The sequence below is a fragment of the Mustelus asterias genome, chromosome 21 (genome assembly GCF_964213995.1).
Source record: "Mustelus asterias chromosome 21, sMusAst1.hap1.1, whole genome shotgun sequence".
NCBI lineage: Eukaryota > Metazoa > Chordata > Chondrichthyes > Carcharhiniformes > Triakidae > Mustelus > Mustelus asterias.
In genome coordinates, this window is record NC_135821.1 from 63,284,784 (window position 1) to 63,306,405 (window position 21,622).

Below are 21,622 nucleotides of genomic sequence, written 5' to 3' on the forward strand. Positions count from 1 at the left end.
AATCTTATTGATCCACCAGATACAAATATCGGTTCTCAGGCACATTTTTCAACTCAATTCGTGTGAGGGGTGAACATTTTCAAAGATTTAACTGGGAAATTATGGGGCGAACAAAGGCAAACATTGGGGCAGCACGGTAGCACAGTGGTTAGCACTGCTACTTCACAGCGCCAGGGACCCAGGTTCAATTCCGGCCTTGGGTCACTGTGTGGAGTTTGCACATTCTCCCCATGTCTGCATGGGTTTCCTCCGGCTGCTCCGGTTTCCTCCCACAGTCCAAAGATGTGCGGGATAGGTTGATTGGCCATGCTAAAATTGACCCTAGTGTCAGGGGATGAACAGGGTAAATATGTGGGGTTACAGGAGTAGCGCCTGGGTGGGTTTGTGGCCGCTGCAGACTCGATGGGCTGAATGGCCTCCTTCTGCACTGTAGGGATTCTATGATTTTATGATTGTCTTGTTAAGAACGAATTTGCTTTAATACAGAGACCTCAGGGTGTCCCAAAGTCCTTCACAGGCAATGAAGTACTGGAGTGTGGTTGCTGTTGTCTTGAGCGGCACGATGGCACAGTGGTTAGCACTGCTGCCTCACAGCGCTAGAGACCTGCGTTCAATTCCTGGCTTGGGTCACTGTCTGTGCAGAGTTTGCACGTTCTCCCCATGTCTGCGTGGGTTTCCCCCAGGTGTTCCGGTTTCCTTCCGCAGTCCAAAGATGTGCGGGTTAGGTGCACTGGCCATGCTAAATTGCCTTTCAGTGAGAGGGGGTTTAGCAGGGTAAATATGTGGGGTTACAGGGATTGGGTGGGATTGCTGTTGGTGCAGACTTGATGAGCTGAATTCTGTACTGTAGGGATTCTATGATTCTAAGTTGCTGAGGGCCTGCTAGGTGGGATGGCCCCATTGGAGGTCATTGGTGGGCGACATCACTATTTTCATTCAATACCTCTTTCCCATATTGGCTTAGAAACTGGAGAGGAAACTCTGAACCACTCCCTTGCTCACATTTGAGAAGCTGAATAATTCTTGTGTTTTAGACAAAACACTCAGAAAGATTGAAGTTCGCCTTGGGCGGCAATGCAATATGAGAAGTCTGACATTTTGCTCAAATTCCTTTTCAGGATTCGATTCATTATTGCCCTAGATAAATTCACAGCCCAGCAAGCTCCTGTATTGAGTGATAATGGCTGGGTAAATTGTTGCAATTTTGTCAGTTGATGGGTAAGTATTGACTGGGACACCATTGAAAACTCCCCTCCTCTTCTTCAAAAGAGCATCATGGAATCTTTTACATCGGTCTGGGAGGGCAGACAAACCCGCAGCTCAAAGTCTCACCCAAGGGATGGCACCTCTGCCAGTGCTGCACTCCCTAGGTACTGCACTGGAGTCAGCAGAGAATCATAGAACCCCTACAGTGCAGAAGGAGGCCATTCAGCCCATTGAGCCTGCACTGATTCCCTGACAGAGCATCTTACAAAGGCTCTATCCCCATAATTCCATATATTTCCCTGCTAATTCCCCTAACCTATAAATCTTGGGACACAAAGGGGTAATTTAACATGGCCAATCAACATAACCTATGCATATTTGGACTGTGGGTGGAAACTGGAGCACCTGGAAGTAACCCACAAAGACACAGGGAGAACATGCAAGCTCCACACAGACAGTCACCCCACCCAAGGCCAGAATTAAATCTGGGTCCCTGGCGCTGAGACGCAGCAGTGCTAATCACTGTACCACCATGCCATCTATATTCATAAGAAAATAAGAACATAAGAACTAGGAGCAGGAGGAGGCCATCTGGCACCTCGAGCCTGCTCCGCCATTCAATAAGATCATGGCTGATCTTTTTGCGGACTCAGCTCCACTTACCCGCCCGCTCACCATAACCCTTAATTCCTTTACTGTTTAAAAATTTATCTATTCATGCCTTAAAAACATTCGATGAGGTAGCCTCAACAGCTTCACTGGGCAGGGAATTCCACAGATTCACAACCCTTTGGGTGAAGAAGTTCCTCCTCAACTCAGTCCTAAATCTGCTCCCCCTTATTTTGAGGCCATGCCCCCTACTTCTAGTTTTACCTGCCAGTGGAAACAACCTCCCTGCTTCTATCTTGTCAATTCTCTTTATAATCTTCTACGTTTCTATAAGATCTCTCCTCATTCTTCTCACCACTCTCTGGGTCAAGAGATTTCTCTCAAATTCCACATTAGATTTACTAGAGACTACTGTAGCATTTATGACCCCAAGTTTTTGTCTCCCTCACATCTATCTTCTCAAACCCTTTCATTATTTAAAAGACACTAAAGGAACTCTAGCCTGCTCAACCTTTCCTGACAATGAGTCATGTCCCACTGACCAGCTTTTGACTGGTTTTGGGCTGTGAAGATTGGGCTACTCAGTCAGCAATCAGGCCAGTCACAACGGTTTGAGGGTTCAGGAGAGTTCAGTGGGTCAGAATGAGATGGGGAGCAGGAGGGGGTCAGAATGAGATGGGGAGCAGGAGGGGGTTCAGGAGCAGCAAGAGCCCAAACTTTCTGTATGGGAACTCCTGGTTCCAATCACCCCTCAATAATGCAGATTTAGAACTTACGCGACTGGGTCTCCACCAGATGTGACTGGGCAGAATCACTGTTCAATCGGCTATTAAAATTGCATCAAGCTCCTAATAATTTCACAGGGCCCCAAGTTACATTCACTTCGGAGGTTCCTGCTGGAGTCAGTCGGGCTTCTTGAAGGTCCCGGTGGTGTCAAACTGGCCACGGGGGCTCATGGAAAGAATCAAAATCTCACTGCTCAGATTTTAACTCCCTTTCCACCAGATTCCACCAACTATATCGCTGTTCCTTCGCAGTCGTTGGGTCAAAAGCCTGGAATTCCCTCCCTGACGGCATTGTGAGTCAACCCAGAGAACGTGGACTGCAGCGATTCAAGAAGCAATTAAAGAATCGCTGCAGATATTTGGTGGAATCTGGTGGAAAGGGAGTTAAAATCTGAGCAGAGAATTTGGTTCTTTCCCTGACCCCCCCCGTGGCAATTTTGACACCACCGGGGCCTTCAAGAAGCCCAACTAGCTCTAGCAGGAACCTCCGAAGTAAATGTAACTTGGGGCCCTATGAAATTATTAGGAGTTTGCTGTGAGTTCTCACCATCACCTTCTCAAGGGCAACTAGGAGTGGGCAATAAATTCTGGCCAGCCAGCGACGCCCATGTCCCACGAACGAATTTAAAAAAATCCACCGGGAGGAGGGGGAGGGGTTAAAATTGCCCCTCAAGACATTATTGTCTATGACAGCAAACTTAACCTAATGCCTCTAATCAACTGAGCCATTTAGTCAGGATAATCAACACGTTTCTCTAATTGTTGAGACCCACTTAGAATAACTTGCACTCGAAACGCAGCAAAATGTCCCAAGTTGCTTCACAAGAGCTTAATCTAAGTTTGACACCAAGCCATGTGGGGATATTAGACCAGGTGACTGTTTAGATAAGCACGTGCTGCCAATGGTGGAGCGATGATGGATACCTACATGTGGTACGGCCTTGATGCTTCGGACGTGGGTGGTCATCCTGCAGCCCATTGATTGGAGGTCTGGGTACTCTCCTTCACCAACCACAAAGACTCTCCCATCGTAGTCCTGGCCCTCGTATAATGCCCAGCTGAAAGACCAAGCCAGTTTGGATTAGCGAACACCGCACCAACATGGAACATAAAACTGCAGCTTTCAGCAAGATGGCTAGGACAGAATTATACAGAAACCCACCTGGTCCATGTCAGGAATTATGCTCCACATGAGCCTCCTCATAACATTCTTTATCTAACCCTGTTAATCTATCCTTCTATTCCTTCCTCCCTCATGTACTTATCTAGCTTCAATTTAATTACCATAGAATCCCTACAGTGCAGAAGGAGGCCATTCAGCCCATTTGAGTCTACACCGATCCTCCGAAACAGCACTCTACCTAGGCCCACTCCCCGCCCTATCCCCACACCCCCATGCATTGATCATGGCCAAGGAAGGAACCTCATGCAGACGTGGGGACAACGTGCAAACTCTACACAGCCAGTCACCCAAGCAGGAAATCGAACCCGGCTCCCTGGTGCTGTGAGGCAGCAGTGCTAACCACTCTGCCGGCTTGCCGTATCAAAAATGAAGGTGCAACGTTATTTCAAAGGGGATGGAATTCAAAAGGGGAGAAAGATTTGCTTCGATTGTACAAGAACCATTTAGGTGGGGAACCATTTAGAGTACGACATTAATTCACTTCACCTCAGGATTACAATACAGATTCACACCCTGATTAAAAGTATTTAACAATGAGAACAGGTTCTACAGACTAGGACTTGTATTTTATAAGTTATTATATACTTATTATATAAGTTTGTGTTCACCTGAGTGGAGAAGAAAGAAGGGTAACCTGGTTGAGGTGTTTAACATCATTCATATTTTCTCCTGGGGGGAGGGTGTTGAGTCCAAAACAACAGCGTACAATCTTAAAATTCGAGCTGCAGTCGGAAAGAATCTTTTCATCCACACGGATGAAAAGATCCAGAACTCTCACCCCAAAGACTTGGATACTAGAGACCACTTTAAAGTGTTTCAAATTTAAAGTTTATTTTATTAGTGTCACAAGTAGGCTGACATTAACACTGCAATTAAGTTACTGTGAAAGTCCCCTAGTCGCCACACTCCGGTGCCTGGTCGGGTACACTGAGGGAGAATTTAGCACGGCCAATGCACCTAACCAGCACATCTTTCAGACTGTGGGAGGAAACCAGAGCAAACCCACACAGACATGGGGAGAACGTGCAGACTCCACACAGACAGTGATCCAAGCCGGGAATTGAACCCAGGTCCCAGCGCTGTGAGGCAGCAGTGCTAACCACTGTACCACCGTGCCGCCCACATTGGAGTTTTCAAAATAAAATGAGCTACACCTTTAATTGATAAGGATGTCAAAGGATATGGACCAAGATTAGCTAAATGAAACTGAGGTACTGATCAATCAGAATATGATTATAAATGAACGCTGAATGACCATCTCCTATTCTTATCAAATGGAAAACTGGTGCTTGGAGTATGCAGTGCTTTGGCATGCCAGTGTGGGGAGCCATGGAGCAGAGATGCAGATGACTTCCTGCCCCTGGGGAAATGGAGCATGATGTGGAGATGCCGGCATTGGACTGGGGTAAGCACAGTAAGAAGTCTCACAACACCAGGTTAAAGTCCAACAGGTTTATTTGGCAGCACAAGCTTTCGGAGTGCTGTTCCTTCATCAGGTGAGTGAGGACTTGTGTTCACAAACAGGGCACATACAGACACAAACTCAATTTACAAGACCTTGGTTGGAAGTCGGGTCATAGAATCATAGAATCCCTACAGTGCAGGAGAAGGCCATTTGGGCCATCGAGCCTACACCAATTCTCCAACAGAGTATCTTACCCAGGCCCACCCCTCACACTATCCTCATAAACCTAGTATTTACCCCGCTAATCCCCCTAACCTACACATCTTGGGACACTAAGGGGCAATCCACCCAACCTGTATATCTTTGGCCTGTGGGAGGAAACCGGAGCACCCGGAGGAAACCCATGCAGACATGGGGAGAACATGCAAACTCCACACAGACAGTCACCCAAGGCCGGGAATTGAACCCGGGTCCCTGGTGTTGTGAGGCAGCCGTGCTAACCACTGTGCCACCATGACAGAAGGACCATTCTCACCTCTGGGCATCCAGATATGAAAGAGCAAAATCTGCAAAGGGCTCGGACCAGGAAGCTACATTGCATTCTCAAACCAGGAGAAAAATCTAAAAATCACTGTTTAAACACCAATATACAGAAGTTTCTGTATTGGTTGCTCTGCTCCACCGATAGCTTGCTGTACCTCACTGCTCACGTTTGTTAGTTGTTTATTAGTGTTAGTTGCTGTGTTTGCACAGTTGATAGAAACCCAACTATTTGCAGATACTTCGAGCTCGTAAACACAAGGGTAAATGGTAAATACTGATGACACTCTGACACTGTATGGATGGTTTCTCATCCCTTCATGTTCTGAATCATTTTACAACATTTTAAAATGTAAAATTTTGAATTTTTCAAATTAATTTTCTTAATTTTCCCTCCCTCTTCCCCTCATTCTCCTTCCATACAATTTTCCATTTTCCTTCACGTGATGATAATAAATCAAATCAAATCTTTCCATGTCTGATTTGACATGGAATTCAAAAAATTCAATTCAACCTGCTTCTCAGTCCTACAAACTTTACAAACCACTCAAACTCTTTGATAAAGACACCCAGTTGGATGCCTTGTTCACCCAGGTCTCTGTGTCCACCCAGGTCTCTGTGTCCACCCAGGTCTCTGTGTCCACCCAGGTCTCTGTGTCCACCCAGGTCTCTGTGTCCACCCAGGTCTCCTATCCCCTGTTGTCTTCACTGTTACCATTATCAGCTCGCACTTCAGTTACTTAGTGGGCAAGTAATTTTTGTGCAGAAGGGTGCAGAGGTAAGTCTAATGTCAGGCACTGGTGTCTGGTCTGTGTATGAACTTGGGCCCGAGTGATAATGAGTTAATGGGAGGAGGAAAGACCAACAATGTAAAAGGAAAAGACTTCATTTATATAGCATCTTTCACAACCTCAGGACGTCCCCAAAGTGCACTACAACCAATTAACAACTTTATTTGAAGATTAGTCATTGTTGTAACGTAGGAAACATGACAGTCAATTTGCACAGATCCAACTCTCACAAATAGTGAGCAGATAAATCTGTATTAATGATGTTGATCAAGGGATAACTGTTGGCCAGGACACCAGAGGCAAGTCCCAGCTCACACAACGTGTTACTTTCACGATACACTGTGCATTCCAACGTGCTGCCAATCGATTGCATTTACCTGCCGCTGAGGACCCTGCACGACTGCACCTTAAAGTCTTTCGGGATCCCCATCTTTTTGTCTTCGAGTATCAGGCAGGGCCCACTGAATTCAAACTCCGAGTACACCTTGATCTTCGTGGTGAAAGAAAGGAATGAATCTTATTTAATTGCACATGGATCAAGACAGCAACAGGACCAAGGGAAAGATTAATACCAGCAACTACCCATCACAAATCGACTCTGACACGTGATATCCTCGCTTTGTACTCTCTATCCTTGTTGCTTTAAATGTGTCTCTGGGCTTTAAGAAAAAAAAACATGACTTTCACTCAAACAGCACTGTCTATCTCCTCAGCAAATTCCAAAGCATTGAAAAGCCCATGAAATACTTTAAATGTTGTCATTGCTGTAGGGTAGCAAGTGGGCACCCAATTTACATTCAGCAATCTCCTGTAAACAATAATATGAATTTGGCCAGATGATCTGTTTCTAAGAGTTGTTGATTGAGAATAAATATTGACCGCCTATTAAATTTAACCTTAAATGTTGACATAGCAGTTAACCAACTCCAACAGTGAATTTCACATTCTCACAAGTGTGTGTGTGTGTGCGCGTGTGTTCACATTACTGAACCAGATGGGTTTTTCCGACAATTGGCAATGGTTTCATGGTCATCAGTAGATTCTGAATTCCAGATATTGTTTTTTACTGAATTCAAATTCCACCATCTGCCGTGGCAGGATTTAAACCGGGTCCCCAGAACATTAGCTGAGTTTCTGGATTAATAGTCTAGCGATAATACCACTAGGCCATCGCCTCCCCTTTTAAACGCTTCCATTATATATTGCCCTGTTGGTTGAATGGTGACCATTTCGTGGATAAAGGTGTGGGGGATGCTGCCACGGTGGGTTTAGTGGGAGTGGCCATGTTGCTGTTGAGGAAGGGCTCCCCACTTTGGAGGGAGGGGGGGTTGGCGATTGGTTGTTTGATTGGGGGCTGTCCATGTTCTGGCCTACATGTGACTCCAGACCCACAACAATGTGGTTGGCTCACTACTGCCATCTGAACAAGAGCAACTAGGGATGGGCAATAAATGCTGGCCAGCCAGCGATGCCCATGTCCCACGAATGAATTTTAAAAATCCTCAATATGTTAAAAATTGTGCCAACTACCAATATAAGATTGTCATCCAGCCTCACAATGTGGCACATGTGTGTGTACTGGAAGATACATATATTGATACACAGGTCCAGTTCATTGCAGACAGAAATAACATGTACATACATTGCGCTAAACAAAGGTAATAACAGCCTTTTACTGGTTCATTCTACAGGGCAATTCCTTGACCACAGTCAAGCTGCCTAGTTTGAATTTCAAACAATGCTTGACAGTTAACTATCAATCATCAACTGGTGCAGTCTCCATGGCAATGTCTCCACCAATCAGTCCACTTGCCAACCAATCAACAACCTCTGACAAGGGTATTCTTGTGATTGTCCTGATATGTGCAAGATGAGAAGCTTTGACAAAAGATCTTTTCTCGGCAATACTGAAGTCCTATACTACCGAATACTAATTTACTCAAAAATCTTCAAGATTTTGAATGCCTTTACCAAACCTCTCGTTAACTTTCTTTGCTCCATGGAGAACAAGCCCAGTCTCATCATGTAGCTGAAGTTCATCGTCCCTGATACCATGCTAGGAAATCTCCTCTGCACCTTCTCTAAGACTTTGACACGCTTCTAAATAGAGATGCGCAGAATTGGGCACAATACTCCACCGGAGGTATAACCAGTGTTTTTTTTACAGGTCCAGCGCAACATCCTTGCTTTTGTACTCCCTGATTCTATCAATAAAGCTAATTTAACCTCATTTACATAATGAATAGAGTGGGACGATGAGGGGAATGATACTTGCCTTCATTTTCATCTGCTGGCCAGCTGGCTCCACCTAAATACACAAAACACAAGACAGTATCACTTTATCAGTCAGTCTGTGCACCATCCCTCTACCCTGCAACCCCTCCCTCCCACCACCACTGAGCCCCCCCCATCAATCTTTGGATTGTGGGAGGAAACTGGAGCACACAAAGGAAACCCACAGAGATACGGGGAGAACGTGCAAACTCTGCACAGTGACCCAAGCTTGTTTCCTCAAGACTTTATTCCTTCAATTTTTCCTCTCTCCTACCTTCACTCTAAAAGGGACTGACTCTTTGTTTGAGCAGAGGTTCCCCAGACAATAAACATACTGTGACCTTCCCCAGTTCAATCCACCTTAGCCTAGGCTGCAGTGCTGGCTGCTATTCAATGCTTGAAGGAGCACCAAGGTCAGTCTGAATTCCCTTCTCACCTGACATCCATACAACTCTTCTCTAAGGGGTCCCTGTATAGCAATCAGGAATAGGAAGGCTGATTAATTCCTTTCCCTATTTTCCGAGTCTGGGGAGGAGTTGCCAACTCAAGTTCACAGCTCCTCACTACCTGCTGAAGTAAGCAAAGTCCCCCCAGATTGGTGATCAGACGTTGGAGATTCCTTGTCTGAAGGAACGGAGTATAAACTGGAGAGTGCATCTGCCCATCGAGCCTCTGTGACATCTCTGGACACAGTTTATTCGCCACGGGGTTGGAGGGATTGGGAAAGGGTTACATATTATCAAGATCATATGTTGCACAGTTTTGAGGTAAATGTTCTGCTTACCAGTAAGATGGGGTGCAGGGAGCTAATCTTACAGTTCTGGGCACCCCAGTCCTGAGGGTTTCGGTAAGTTCCTTTCTCGACGATGTATTGTGATCCGGAATAATTGACGCCTTCGTAGACCACCCATCTGAAAGACAAAATGGTGAAAACTTAACAGAAGGAAGCAACTCAATGCTGAACATTGAAAGCAGACTCTGCACCTCGACTCTGTGCATGGGTCCACAACTCCTGCAGCGGCCCAGATACAAGCTCTTGAAATTATTCGCTTTTATGGTAAGTCTGTTTGCTTTTTTTCTGTCGGATTTTCTCCCTGGGTCATTGGCCCTCCCCATATCTCACTCAAGCTATTTTCTTTCTAGTGCGAGCATGGACAACCAGTGTCGAGAGATTGTCTGACCGTGGAGCACTTGGCAGTCTATGGGCGGGATTTTATGGCCTCGTTCGTCCCAAAACTGTAAAATCCTGCCCGAGGTCAACAGACCTTCCCATGGTCCGCCCCTCGCCCACTCTGACTCCCATGGTGGGATAATAAAACTCCGACCTCTATCTGAATCCACCTGTTGCCACACCCATTGGCAGCACTCTGCACTGAGCAAGGGAAAACTCCACGGGCGGGATTTTATGGCCTCGTTCGGGCGAGACCGGAAATTCCCGCCCGAGGTCAACGGAGATTTCCATTATTGGACCCTGGCCCGCGCCAATCCCGTGGCGGGCGAGGTGGTAGTTCCAGCCCACATCACCCGCATCCATTTGCTGGAGATAGATTGCGGTGCTCCACGTGAAATCAGATCACTTGGTCACAGGTCAGAGATCCATTCGGAGACTATCGCAGACAACATGATTACAAGATGATAACCTTGGCTGTAATGCAAGCGAGCAGCAGATTGAACCGTGTTATTATAGGGAATAGCAGTCTTTGTGAAACAAGGAACTAGTAGCCACAGTGCACATTATATCAGCTCTACTGTACATTGCACACTTCCAACCCAGGCTAACTCCCCATTAGAAATAGGAACAGGAGTAGGCCATTCAGCCCTTCAAGCCTGCTCTGCCATTTAATAAGATCATGGCTGATCTTACACTCACTAAGTCCACTTTCCTACCTTCTCTCTGTAACCCCGAATTCTTCCACTAATTAAAAACCTCTCAATCTCAACCTTGAAAGTGTTCAAGGATTCGGCCTCCACAGCTTCCTGGGGCCATGAATTCCAATTCTTTGAGTGAAGAATTTCTTCAACAAATCCAATTAAATGAATACCCACTTATTCTGCGACTATGCCCCTGGTCGTACACTCACCCATGAGTGGAAGCATCCTCCCAACATTTACCCTGTCTAACCCCCTAAGGATCTTATATGTTTCAAATCGTATTCTTCTGAACTCCAAGGAGTACAGACCCAACAGATTTAATCTTTCCTCATATGGCAGTCCCTCCATACCAGGGATCATCCTAGTAAACCTCCTCTGCACTGCCTCCAATGTTAATACATCTTTCCTCAAATAAAGCGACCAAAATTGTACACAGTATTGTAAATGTGGCCTCACTAGTTATACAGTTGCACCAACGTTGTTGCATCTGTCGCATTAAGTTATAGTTCAGACTACTGCAATGAGGTTACTGTCACTTACACGCCACTCAAGACATTAATGGATTGTATTATGTCCCGAACATCAACTAGCTCCAGGTCTGGCACTGAATCGACTATCACGAGTGGATCTCTCTCCTCTTGGTCAGTTGTTTCGTTCAGAACAATGGCAGGGTTAGAAAAATCCTTCAAAACAAAAAAGGAAGATATCAAACCAGGAAACCCACAAACACACTTGCAGCTCAGTTACTGACAATCACTTTTAGATAAAGAAATTAGAAACATTTTACAAAATAGTTCCCTTCTATTCTCATTGCCCCTGACGAAGGTGACATTGCTGCGAGCACAGGCCGACTCATCATCCTGATATCTGAGCCTGCATTGGAGAGGCAGTGGCGTAATGGTATTGAAACCATAGAAACCCTACAGTGCAGAAGGAGGCCATTCGGCCCATCGAGTCTGCACCGCCCACAATCCCATCCAGGCCCTACCCCCACATATTTACCCGCTAATCCCTCTAACCTACACATCTCAGGACTCTAAGGGGCAATTTTTAACCTGGCCAATCAACCTAACCCGCACACCATTGGACTGTGGGAGGAAACCGGAGCACCCGGAGGAAACCCACGCAGACACGGGGAGAATGTGCAAACTCCACACAGACAGTGACCCAAGCTGGGAATCGAACCCAGGTCCCTGGAGCTGTGAAGCAGCAGTGCTAACCACTGTGCTACCGTGCCGCCCCATTGTCTCTGGATTAGTAATCTAGAGACCTGAGGCAATTCTGGGGTCCTGGATTCGAATCTCACCATGGCAGATGGTGAAATTTGAACTCAATAAAAAAAAATCTGGAAAGAAAAGTCGAATGATGACCATGAAACCATTGTCGATTATTGTAAAAACCCAACTGGTTCACTAATGGCCTTGAGGGAAGGAGATTTGCCATTCCTACCTGGTCTGGCCCACATGTGACTCCAGATCCACAGCAAAGTGGTTGACTCTTAAATGCCCTCAGGAATGGGCAATAAATGCTGGCAGTGTGGATGTCCCAGTGGATCATCAACTGACATTAAATGTAAACCTTCTCCCTTCCTCTATACCACCGCACGCGTGAACCAGCCCCTGTACGCTTTGTCCCACCCCCAAACACTTCACTAAACAGCACGGGCATTAGGAACAGGAAGCTGAGAGGGCAGATGGAGCCTCATCCAAAAGAAGTCACCTCCTCGAGTGAAGCACTCGGTCGATGCTGCACTAGATAGGTCAGCGTTAGGAGCAGGAAGCTGATTTCCCCCAGAACCCGAACCCAACAGAATCAGAGAATAATACAGTGGCAAAGGAAGTCATTCAGCCAATTAATCTGGTTCTGGCTCTTTGAAAGAGCTATCATTTAGCCCCACTCCCATTGAACTTTCCCCATAGCCCAGCAAATTCTTGAATTTCAAGTCGATATCTAATTTCCTACGGAATGTTACTGCTGGATCCACATCCGACACACTTCCTGGTGCATTATTCCAGTGTAATGCTACCACAGGGCCGAGATCACAGGCTGAACTTAGACAATGAGACGCATCTCATCTCTATGCCAGAGCTGCTAGCCTCCCGACACCAGCTAAGCCACCGGGGGAAAAGCTTGGCTTTTGGTCTGGTCGTCCCTTTGTAAGAAATGTCTCTCTCAAATCCCTGATACTTACTGCCCGAATGAGGCGCATTGACTTTAAATCCTCATCGAAGCCACCCCATGACCTCCAGTCCAAGAACTCGCCTTCTTCCAAGAGATACTGATGACCCCTGAACCCTTCCTTCGAGTAGCCAACCCAACTGCAAGGAAATGTTCAAGAAAAAAAAAGCAAGTCAGCATCTAAAGAGCAGCATCTTCATGAATGAACATCCAGACAAACATTCTTAGATATCTTCGGATAAAAAGAGAATAGTTGCAATTCTACTGCATCCTTCATGACCTCAGAGTGACCCAAAGGATTTCACAGCTAATGAAGTATTCTCGAGGTGTGGTCACTGCTGTTATATAGGAAACATGATTGCCAATTTGTGCACAGGTCGGGCCCACAAACAGCAACTGAAACGTGGCCAAATCGACTGTTTTAGTGATGGCAAAGGGATAATCATCACCCCCAGGATATCAAGGAGAACTTCTCTGTTCCTCAAAGCAGAACATTGCCAAGGATCTTCTTCATCTTTCTGACAGAGGACAGTCGGAGCCTCGGTTTAACACTTCATCTGAAAGATGTCACCTCCTTGAGTGAAGCACAGTGGCACAGTGGTTAGTGCCGCTGCCTCACAGTGCCAGGGACCCGGGTTCAATCCCGGCCTCGGGTCACTGTCAGTTTGGAGTTTGCACATCCTCCCTGTGTCTGCGTGGGTTTCCTCCGGGTGCTCTGGTTTCCTCCCACAATTCAAAGATGTGTGGGTTAGGTGGATTGGCCATGCCAAATTGATCTTAGTGTCGGGGATTCGCAGGGCAAATATGTGGGGTTACAGGAATAGGGCCTGGGTGGGATTGTGGTCAGTGCAGGCTCGATGGGCCGAATGGCCTCCTTCTGTATTGTAGGGATTCTATGATTCAGTTGATGCTGCACTGGACAGATCAGCCTAGGTTTTGAACCCACAACCTTCAGACTTAGGGGTGAGGGTGTGATCCACTAAGCCATGGCTAACACTAACATCAGAAATGCATCACCGTGCCACTAACACAATGAATAATGACATTGCAAATACTGCACAGAAACAGGCCATTGAGCCTGGATTATTATCTAAATGGAAAAAAATTACAACTTGCTACTGTGCAAAGGGACCTGGGGGTCCTTGTGCATGAGACGCAAAAACCCAGTCTGCAGGTGCAACAGGTGATCAAGAAGGCAAATGGGATGTTGGCCTATATCGCAAGGGGGATAGAATATAAAAGCAGAAATGTCTTGCTGCATCTGTACAGGGCATTGGTGAGGCCGCAGCTGGAATACTGTGTGCAGTATTGGTCCCCTAATTTGCGGAAGGATATATTGGCCTTGGAGGGAGTGCAGAGAAGGTTCACCAGGTTGATACCAGAGATGAGGGGTGTTGATTATGAGGAGAGACTGAGCAGATTGGGTTTGTACTCGTTGGAATTTAGAAGGCTGAGGGGGGATCGTATAGAGACCTACAAGATAATGAAGGGGCTGGATAGGGTAGAGGTGGAGAGATTCTTTCCACTTAGAAAGGAAGCTAGAACTAGAGGGCACAGCCTCAAAATAAAGGGGAGTCAGTTTAGGACAGAGTTGAGGAGGAACTTTTTCTCTCAGAGGGTGGTGAATCTCTGGAATTCTTTGCCCACTGAAGTGGTGGAGGCTACCTCGTTGAATATGTTTAAATCACGGATAGATGGATTCCTGATTGGTAAGGGAATTAGGGGTTATAGGGATCAGGCGGGTAAGTGGAACTGATTCACTTCAGATCAGCCATGATCTTATTGAATGGCGGGGCAGGCTCGAGGGGCTAGATGGCCTACTCCTGCTCCTATTTCTTATGTTCTTATGTTCTTAGCCAAACCAGTCCATTCCAGTGTTTATGCTTCATTCGAGGCTCCCCCTATCTCTCTTCAGCGAAATCTATCATTGTAACCGTCTATTCCTACTCCTTCAAATGCTTGTCTCATTTCTGCTTCAATGCATCTGAATTATTTGCTTCAACCACTCCCTGTGCTAGCAATTTCCTGCTAGCCCTGCATTCCAATCAAATCCTGACCCCAGCATAATGGATCAGGGTGGTGGGAAATCTCAACACCAACCCCTCACTACTCCTCCCTAAGAGGAGTGCGTCCGGGGTTCGTGGGGTCCTAAGAGGTCCTAAGGGCGGCACGGTAGCACAGTGGTTAGCACTGCTGCTTCACAGCTCCAGGGTCCCGGGTTCGATTCCCGGCTCGGGTCACTGTCTGTGTGGAGTTTGCACATTCTCCTCGTGTCTGTGTGGGTTTCCTCCGGGTGCTCCGGTTTCCTCCCACAGTCCAAAGATGTGCAGGTTAGGTTGATTGGCCAGGTTAAAAAAAATTGCCCCTTATAGTCCTGGGATGCGTAGGTTAGAGGGATTAGCGGGTAAAATATGTGGGGGTAGGGCCTGGGTGGGATTGTGGTCGGTGCAGACTCGATGGGCCAAATGGCCTCCTTCTGCACTGTAGGGATTCTAAGGAGAACCCCAGCTGAAGGGTCAGTGATTAGAAAGCTGTGCCCCACCCAGGACATATTAACCCTTTCTGTGCTGTGCCAAGATACTCACATTCCTCCGAGCACCTTTATGGAGCCAGCGTTAACGAGAGCAGCGCCATTGTTCGGATATCTGGACAGGAAGTCTGGGGAGTCATTGTACACTTCCCTGCTTCTTCCCGTAAAGTATGGCTTCTCAAAGATGCTGACCTGGAAGGAAAAGAATTGAAATTGTTGAAATCAGGAGTCTACGGTGAAGGGTCAGTATCCATTCTACAGGACAATAGCAAGGCTGGAAAGAGTAGATGAGAGTGCATGTTACTGCTCTGTGCTCAGTGCTCCTGAAGAGTTTTGATTTGATTTATTATTGTCACATGTATTGGTATACAATGAAAAGTTTTGTTTCTTGTGCGCTATACAGAAAAAGCATACTGTTCATAGAGAAGGAAAGGAGAGAGTGCAGAATGTAGTGTTACTGTCATAGCTAAGGTCAACTTAATATGAGGTAGGTCCATTCTAACTGCAGCAAGGAAAAGGTTGTTCTTGAGTTGGTTGGTATGTGACCTCAGACTTTTTTTTATTCATTCATGGGACATGGGCATTTATTGCCCATCCCAAGTTGCCTGAGGGCAGTTGAGAGTCAACCACATTGCTGTGCACATGAGTCACATGTAGGCCAGACCACGTAAGGATGGCAGATTTCTTTCCCTGAAGGACACCAGTGAATCAGACGGGGTTTTCCGACAATTGACAATGGTTTCATGGTCATCAATAGGTTCTTAATTCCAGATATTTTCTATTGAACTCAAATTCCACCACCTGCCGTGGCAGGATTCAAACCCGGGTCCCCAGAACATTAGCTGAGTTTCTGGATTACTGGACTAGCGATAATACCACTCGGCCATCGCCTCCCCAGACTTTTGTATCTTTTTCCCGATGGAAGAAGGTGGAAGAGAGTATGTCTGGGGTTCGTGGGGTCCTTGATTATGCAGTCTGGCCAGTGTGAAGTACAAGGAGTAATGGAGTGGTTATGGTTTGTAATAATAATCATCAAGAGGTCTGGGCCAATTATCGAAAGAATGCAAGTTCAAAACAAAGTTTGAGAATCTGAATAAGAATTCAGAAATAAAATTCTGGTATCAGTAAAAGTGTCTATGAAGCTGTCAGACGGTAATTAGACACCCAAAGGATTTCACAATGATTTTATGTGAAGTAATCCAGAAGATGTAACATTTTTCCCCCCAAAGCTCCCTCCCCCAAGATGCATGAACATAACAAATCTATAATGAAAAGCATGACCAATTCCATTTGCTGTTCTCATACCTTGGGTTCATAAGGCTTCTCCACCCTGGGCGCTCCCTGAAAATAAACCACACAAGATAATCAATCTTTGGCAGTTCAGCCTGGAACATTTGACCTGTTGGATTTGACGGGCCACCTTGGCTCGTGAGTGAGCCGCATGAGTGGCCCTCCTTCATCTCAGTGGGCCACAAGATTGAAATTGGGCTGGTACACTAACCATGGCCCCATGAATTCAATATAAATAATACATGCCAAATATTTCATAAGAGTTAGAGAAAGTGCTTCATCATTTACACATTAATGGAACTGTCATCACGTTCAAATGGTAAAGACAAAATAAGAAATATTTAAGCTTACTTCACCTCATTGTACGCAGTGTGCTTTGATTGGACACAATGGCTCTCATAGTCAATGCTGTGTGCAATCAGCACGTACCTCACTTCATGTGTTCTTGCTTCATGTGCCTATCGCTTTAGTAATACCGCTCGGAAAAAAACTACGTGGAAAGAAACCAGCAGAACATGGCAACCCCACGTGTGGGCAGTGGGCAACAAATTGTCTTGCACTCAGATACTTGATGGGCCACTGCTGCGTCGGAGGGCAATTATTTTTAAGGCCCCTTGTTCTGGTCGTACCTACCCAGTGGATCCAATTTCTCCACAACTCCCCCACCCAGCTTCACAATTCTGAAGAGTTCTATCGGGACTCCTCTCAGCCTTCTCTTGTTCAGAGACAAGAACTCAAGCTGTTAAATATTCCTGACGCACTGTCATTCTGGGATGACTTGTTCCTCCCAGTTGGTGATATCCAGTGAGCAAACCCGATCTAACACATGCTTGTTCCTCTATTAGTATTCTGGGGCAATTGGCCAGCATTGACATCTCCCCAGTGATATTTTTATGTTGCTTTAGATTGTGTGTGTACCATTTGTATGGGCATCAGAGATCCCACTTGTGCTTTCTCTGCTCCCCATTCCTCCAGCGTTCGATAGCCCCCCATTTCCAGAACACATTGCTGGCCTTCAAAGAAGGGTTCAGAGTACACAAGCCATCTGCGGAGATAGAGAAAGAGCGACATCAGTGTATATCCTTTTAAATCTATCCCAAAATTCTCATCAAAATTCTGATCAAAATTCTCCATAGTTTTCACATGGTCCCCCTGTCTCTGAAACCTCCTCCAGCCTTACTACCCTTTGAGTTCTTGGGTGTTCCCCCAGGTCTAACCTCTCTCCTGATTTCTATCGCTCCACCATCAGTGGCCTTGCCTTCAACTGCCGAAGCCGCAATCTTGGAAATTTTCTCCCCAAACCTCTTTATCTTCTTGCCTCCTTTAAGATGTCCTTGAAACTTTATGGGCAGGATTTCTCAAATGACAGATTTTCCCCCTTGCATCCCCCCAAAGAGCCGATGGAAATGTAGCCTTGTCGATTGCAGCAGCCCCACAACTATTCTTCAAAGAGCATTAATTGGCCTGAGATTGGACTACCACACCTCACGCGGGAGGAAGTCTCACCTCAGAGAGCTGCCAGCAAATCTGATTGGTAATTGGCTCTGTAGTCCCAGCAGTGCCATTGGCAGCAGGAGCCAGGGAAACTACAAGCAGCCCCCAGATTTTAAGTCATGGAGTCCGCAAGGAGTGTAATGGCAGAAAGGGGAGGTGAAGCCCGAAGGGGCTGGGGACAGATCATTCGGGCTTTTGATGGAGAGTCTATGGTTAAAGACCTGCAGGGGCATTCAGTGTGGAAAGGGGGCCCTTGACAGAGGCACCTCTCCCCCCACTTTCACGCCTGACGTGTAAGCAGGGTGACCTGCTGTGCTTCCTCCCTTGCCCTTGAACCTCACCTACCAACCTCAAAATGGTGGCCAGGGTGGGAAGAAGCCCTGAATGACCAACAATTGGAGTTGTCCTGAGTGTCCTGGCTAATGTTTTATCCCTCAACATCACAAAAACGGGTTATTTGGTCATTATTATATTGCTGACTGTAGGAGCTGGCTGTGAGTAAATTGGCTGCCATATTTCCCACTTTACAACAGTGACTGAACTTAAAGAAAATGCTTTATTGGCTGCAAAGCACTTTAGGAGATCTGGAGGTTGCGAAAGGCATTGTCTGAATTTCAGTTCTTTCCTTTGCTCCCACTGTCTACACATACCTCACAATGGCCTGGACACAGAATTGTGAAATGGAACTCTGTTCATCACCCTGATACATAGAATCAAACAGTGCAAAAGGAGACCATTCAGCCCATCAAGTCTACACCGACCGCAATCCCACCCTATCCCCATAACCCCATGCATTTACCTGAGCTAGCCCCCCTTACACTAAGGGGCAATTTGGCATGGCCAATCCACCTAACCCGCACATCTTTGGACTGGGGGAGGAAACTGGAGCACCCGGAGAAAACCCACGCAGACACGGGGAGAATGTGCAAACTCCACACAGACAGTGACCCAAGCTGGGATTCGCACCCGGGACCCTGGCGCTGTGAGTCAGCAGTGCTAACCACTGTGCCACCGTGCCGCCAAAAAGGCTCAGTGAGCCTGACGTGAACAGTGTAGGGAATAAGGGGCACTCACAGGAATGGGAGATTATATAAATGCGCAGGAGCAAGCATTCAGTGTCACACTCAGCGCAAGTTTAAACCAACTGAGTCATCAGTACCCATCCAATGGAACCCTTTAACAATAAAACTGGGAGACTCACAGTCCGGAATTCACAATGACTGAGATTACTTTTGGGGGATATCCAAATATCCGAGCATCCTCCGATTCACCATGAAATGACAGCTTCTTCCCCTCACCATTGGCATCCGGAAACAGAGATATTTGTGGTATGGAGTAGTCCTGAAAAAGAGCAACCCAAAGAAACATTGTATCAGGGAACTGTTCTGAATAATGAAGCTCGATCAGTACGATCGCCAATGATCACCTCCTTGTTGACTTTGCTCTGGTTTCAATGCTGCGTGCACACCATTCTGCAGAAGCACTGAAACTGGAGGAAGCCATGGGAACTCATTTTACACTGAACCCTGACAGCAGAGAGAGGTAATGTTCCTCTGTGCGCTGACTGGCATCCACATTACAACCAGGAGGAGGCCATTCAGCCCTTCAAGCCTGCTGTCATTCAGATCTCTACCTTCGCTCCATCTCTCTGCCTTGGTTTCGTAACCCTGAATACTTCCCAACAAAAAACTCTCAATCTCAGTGTTAAACTTTTCAACTGTTCCTCAGCCTCACTAACATTTTGGTTGGTGGGGATTGCTTCACAGAATCACGGAATATTACAGTGCAGAAAAGGCCCTTCAGCCCATCAAGTCTGCACTGATACATGAAATGCCCTGGCCTGCCCACCTAATCCCACTTGCCAGCACTTGGCTCATAGGTCTGAATGCTATGTTGTGCCAAGTACTCGTCCAGGTACTTTTTAAAGGATGTGAGGCAACCTGCCTCCACCACCCTCCCAGGCAGCGCACTCCAGACCATCACCACCCTCTGAGTAAAAGTGTTTTTCCTCAAATCCGCCCCCCCCCCTAAATCTCCCACTCCTCATTTTTAACTTGTGTCCCCTCGTAACTGACCCTTCAACTAAGGGCAACAGCTGCTCCCTATCCATCCTGTCCATGTCCCTCATAATCTTGAACACCTCAATCAGGTCGCCCCTTCAGTCTTCTCTGCTCCAGGGAAAGCAACCCAAGGTATTCAACCTCTCTTCGTAACTTAAATGTTCCATCCTAGGCAGCACCTGGTAAATCTCCTCTGCACCCCTTTCAGTGCGTTCACGTCCTTCCTATAATGTGGCAACCAGAACTGCACACAGTACTCCAGCTGTGGCCTCACCAAAGTTCTATACAACTCCATCGTGACCTCTCTGCTTTTGTAATCTATACCCCGAATGATAAAGGCGAGTGTGCCATATCCCTGTTTCACTACCCTATTAACCTGCCTTTCCGCCGTTCAGATTTTCATCATCCTTACTGTGAAGGAATTCTTTTGGAGATCACCCGGGGTGGACATTTCTCCAATTCTCCCTCTCTGGAAAAGCTCTGGTCACCGGTCGTAGTTACACTTTTGTGTGCTTTGATGTGAATTAGTGCCTGATAACTACATAACATTTTACATTGTTAAATATGCTATAGATCTGCAGGTTGTTATCTCACATCCATAGTTTGGAGATGTGATTTTGCAGATTTATAAATTCAAGTCCCATTGTTATAGTGCAGCCAGATTTTAATCACTTCTGAACTACTTTTCAATAGAGGCTTGGTACTAATCCATGATTGCTGCCCCTTCCACAAACATTCACTCCCTCCACCACCGATGCACAGTAGCAGCAGTGTGTACCATCTACAAGATGCACTGCAGGAACTCACCAAGGATCCAAAGGCAGCACCTTCCAAACCCACAACCATTACCATCTAGAATTCAAGGACAGCAGATACATGGGAACACCACCACCTGGAGGTTCCCCCCCAAGCAATTAACCATCGTGACTTGGAAATAAATCACTGTTCCTTCACTGTCACTGGGTCAAAATCCTGGAACTCCCTCCCTTACAGCAATGTGGGTGCGCCTTCACCTCAGGACTGCAGCGGTTCAAGAAGATGGCTCATACCACCTTCTCAAGGGCAATTAGGGATGGGCAATGAATGCTGGGCTTGCCAGTGATGCCCACATCCCATACATGAATAGAAAACTGGGACGTATAGACCAAGAGAAATGACTGACTTTCTCTTATATCAGGTTAGAAACTTGAATCGCAGTTTGGGGATTGAAGGGTTGGATTGGGACTGTGTCAATCATTGTGCTGGATGGTGTCAGTCAGCTGCTTATAGCCGAGTCCCACTCTCTGGCATACTGGCTTCTCTCAGCCCCACAGTCTGTTGCTCCCTCACATGCAGTGTGGAGTAGTCAGGACACCTCAAAAACCAAATGTCATAGGAACACCAGTCAGCCAATCAGCTCCTTGAG

General features: G+C 46.5%; 1 protein-coding gene across 2 annotated transcripts in view; it reads right to left on the reverse strand.

Annotated features, from left to right (window-relative positions):
- LOC144509337 (uncharacterized) overlaps positions 1–21,622 on the reverse strand; it is a 122,591-nt gene that overhangs the window by 13,360 nt on the left and 87,609 nt on the right. For both annotated transcript variants that reach the window (XM_078238015.1, XM_078238014.1), the window contains exons 8-17: positions 19,359–19,498; positions 17,582–17,708; positions 16,679–16,714; positions 15,429–15,565; positions 12,857–12,983; positions 11,206–11,348; positions 9,578–9,704; positions 8,795–8,827; positions 6,897–7,009; positions 3,529–3,658 (exon numbers count right to left, since the gene is read on the reverse strand). In XM_078238015.1, coding sequence (XP_078094141.1) covers positions 3,529–3,658; positions 6,897–7,009; positions 8,795–8,827; positions 9,578–9,704; positions 11,206–11,348; positions 12,857–12,983; positions 15,429–15,565; positions 16,679–16,714; positions 17,582–17,708; positions 19,359–19,498 — 1,113 coding nt within the window. The remainder of the gene's footprint in view (positions 1–3,528; positions 3,659–6,896; positions 7,010–8,794; positions 8,828–9,577; positions 9,705–11,205; positions 11,349–12,856; positions 12,984–15,428; positions 15,566–16,678; positions 16,715–17,581; positions 17,709–19,358; positions 19,499–21,622) is intronic.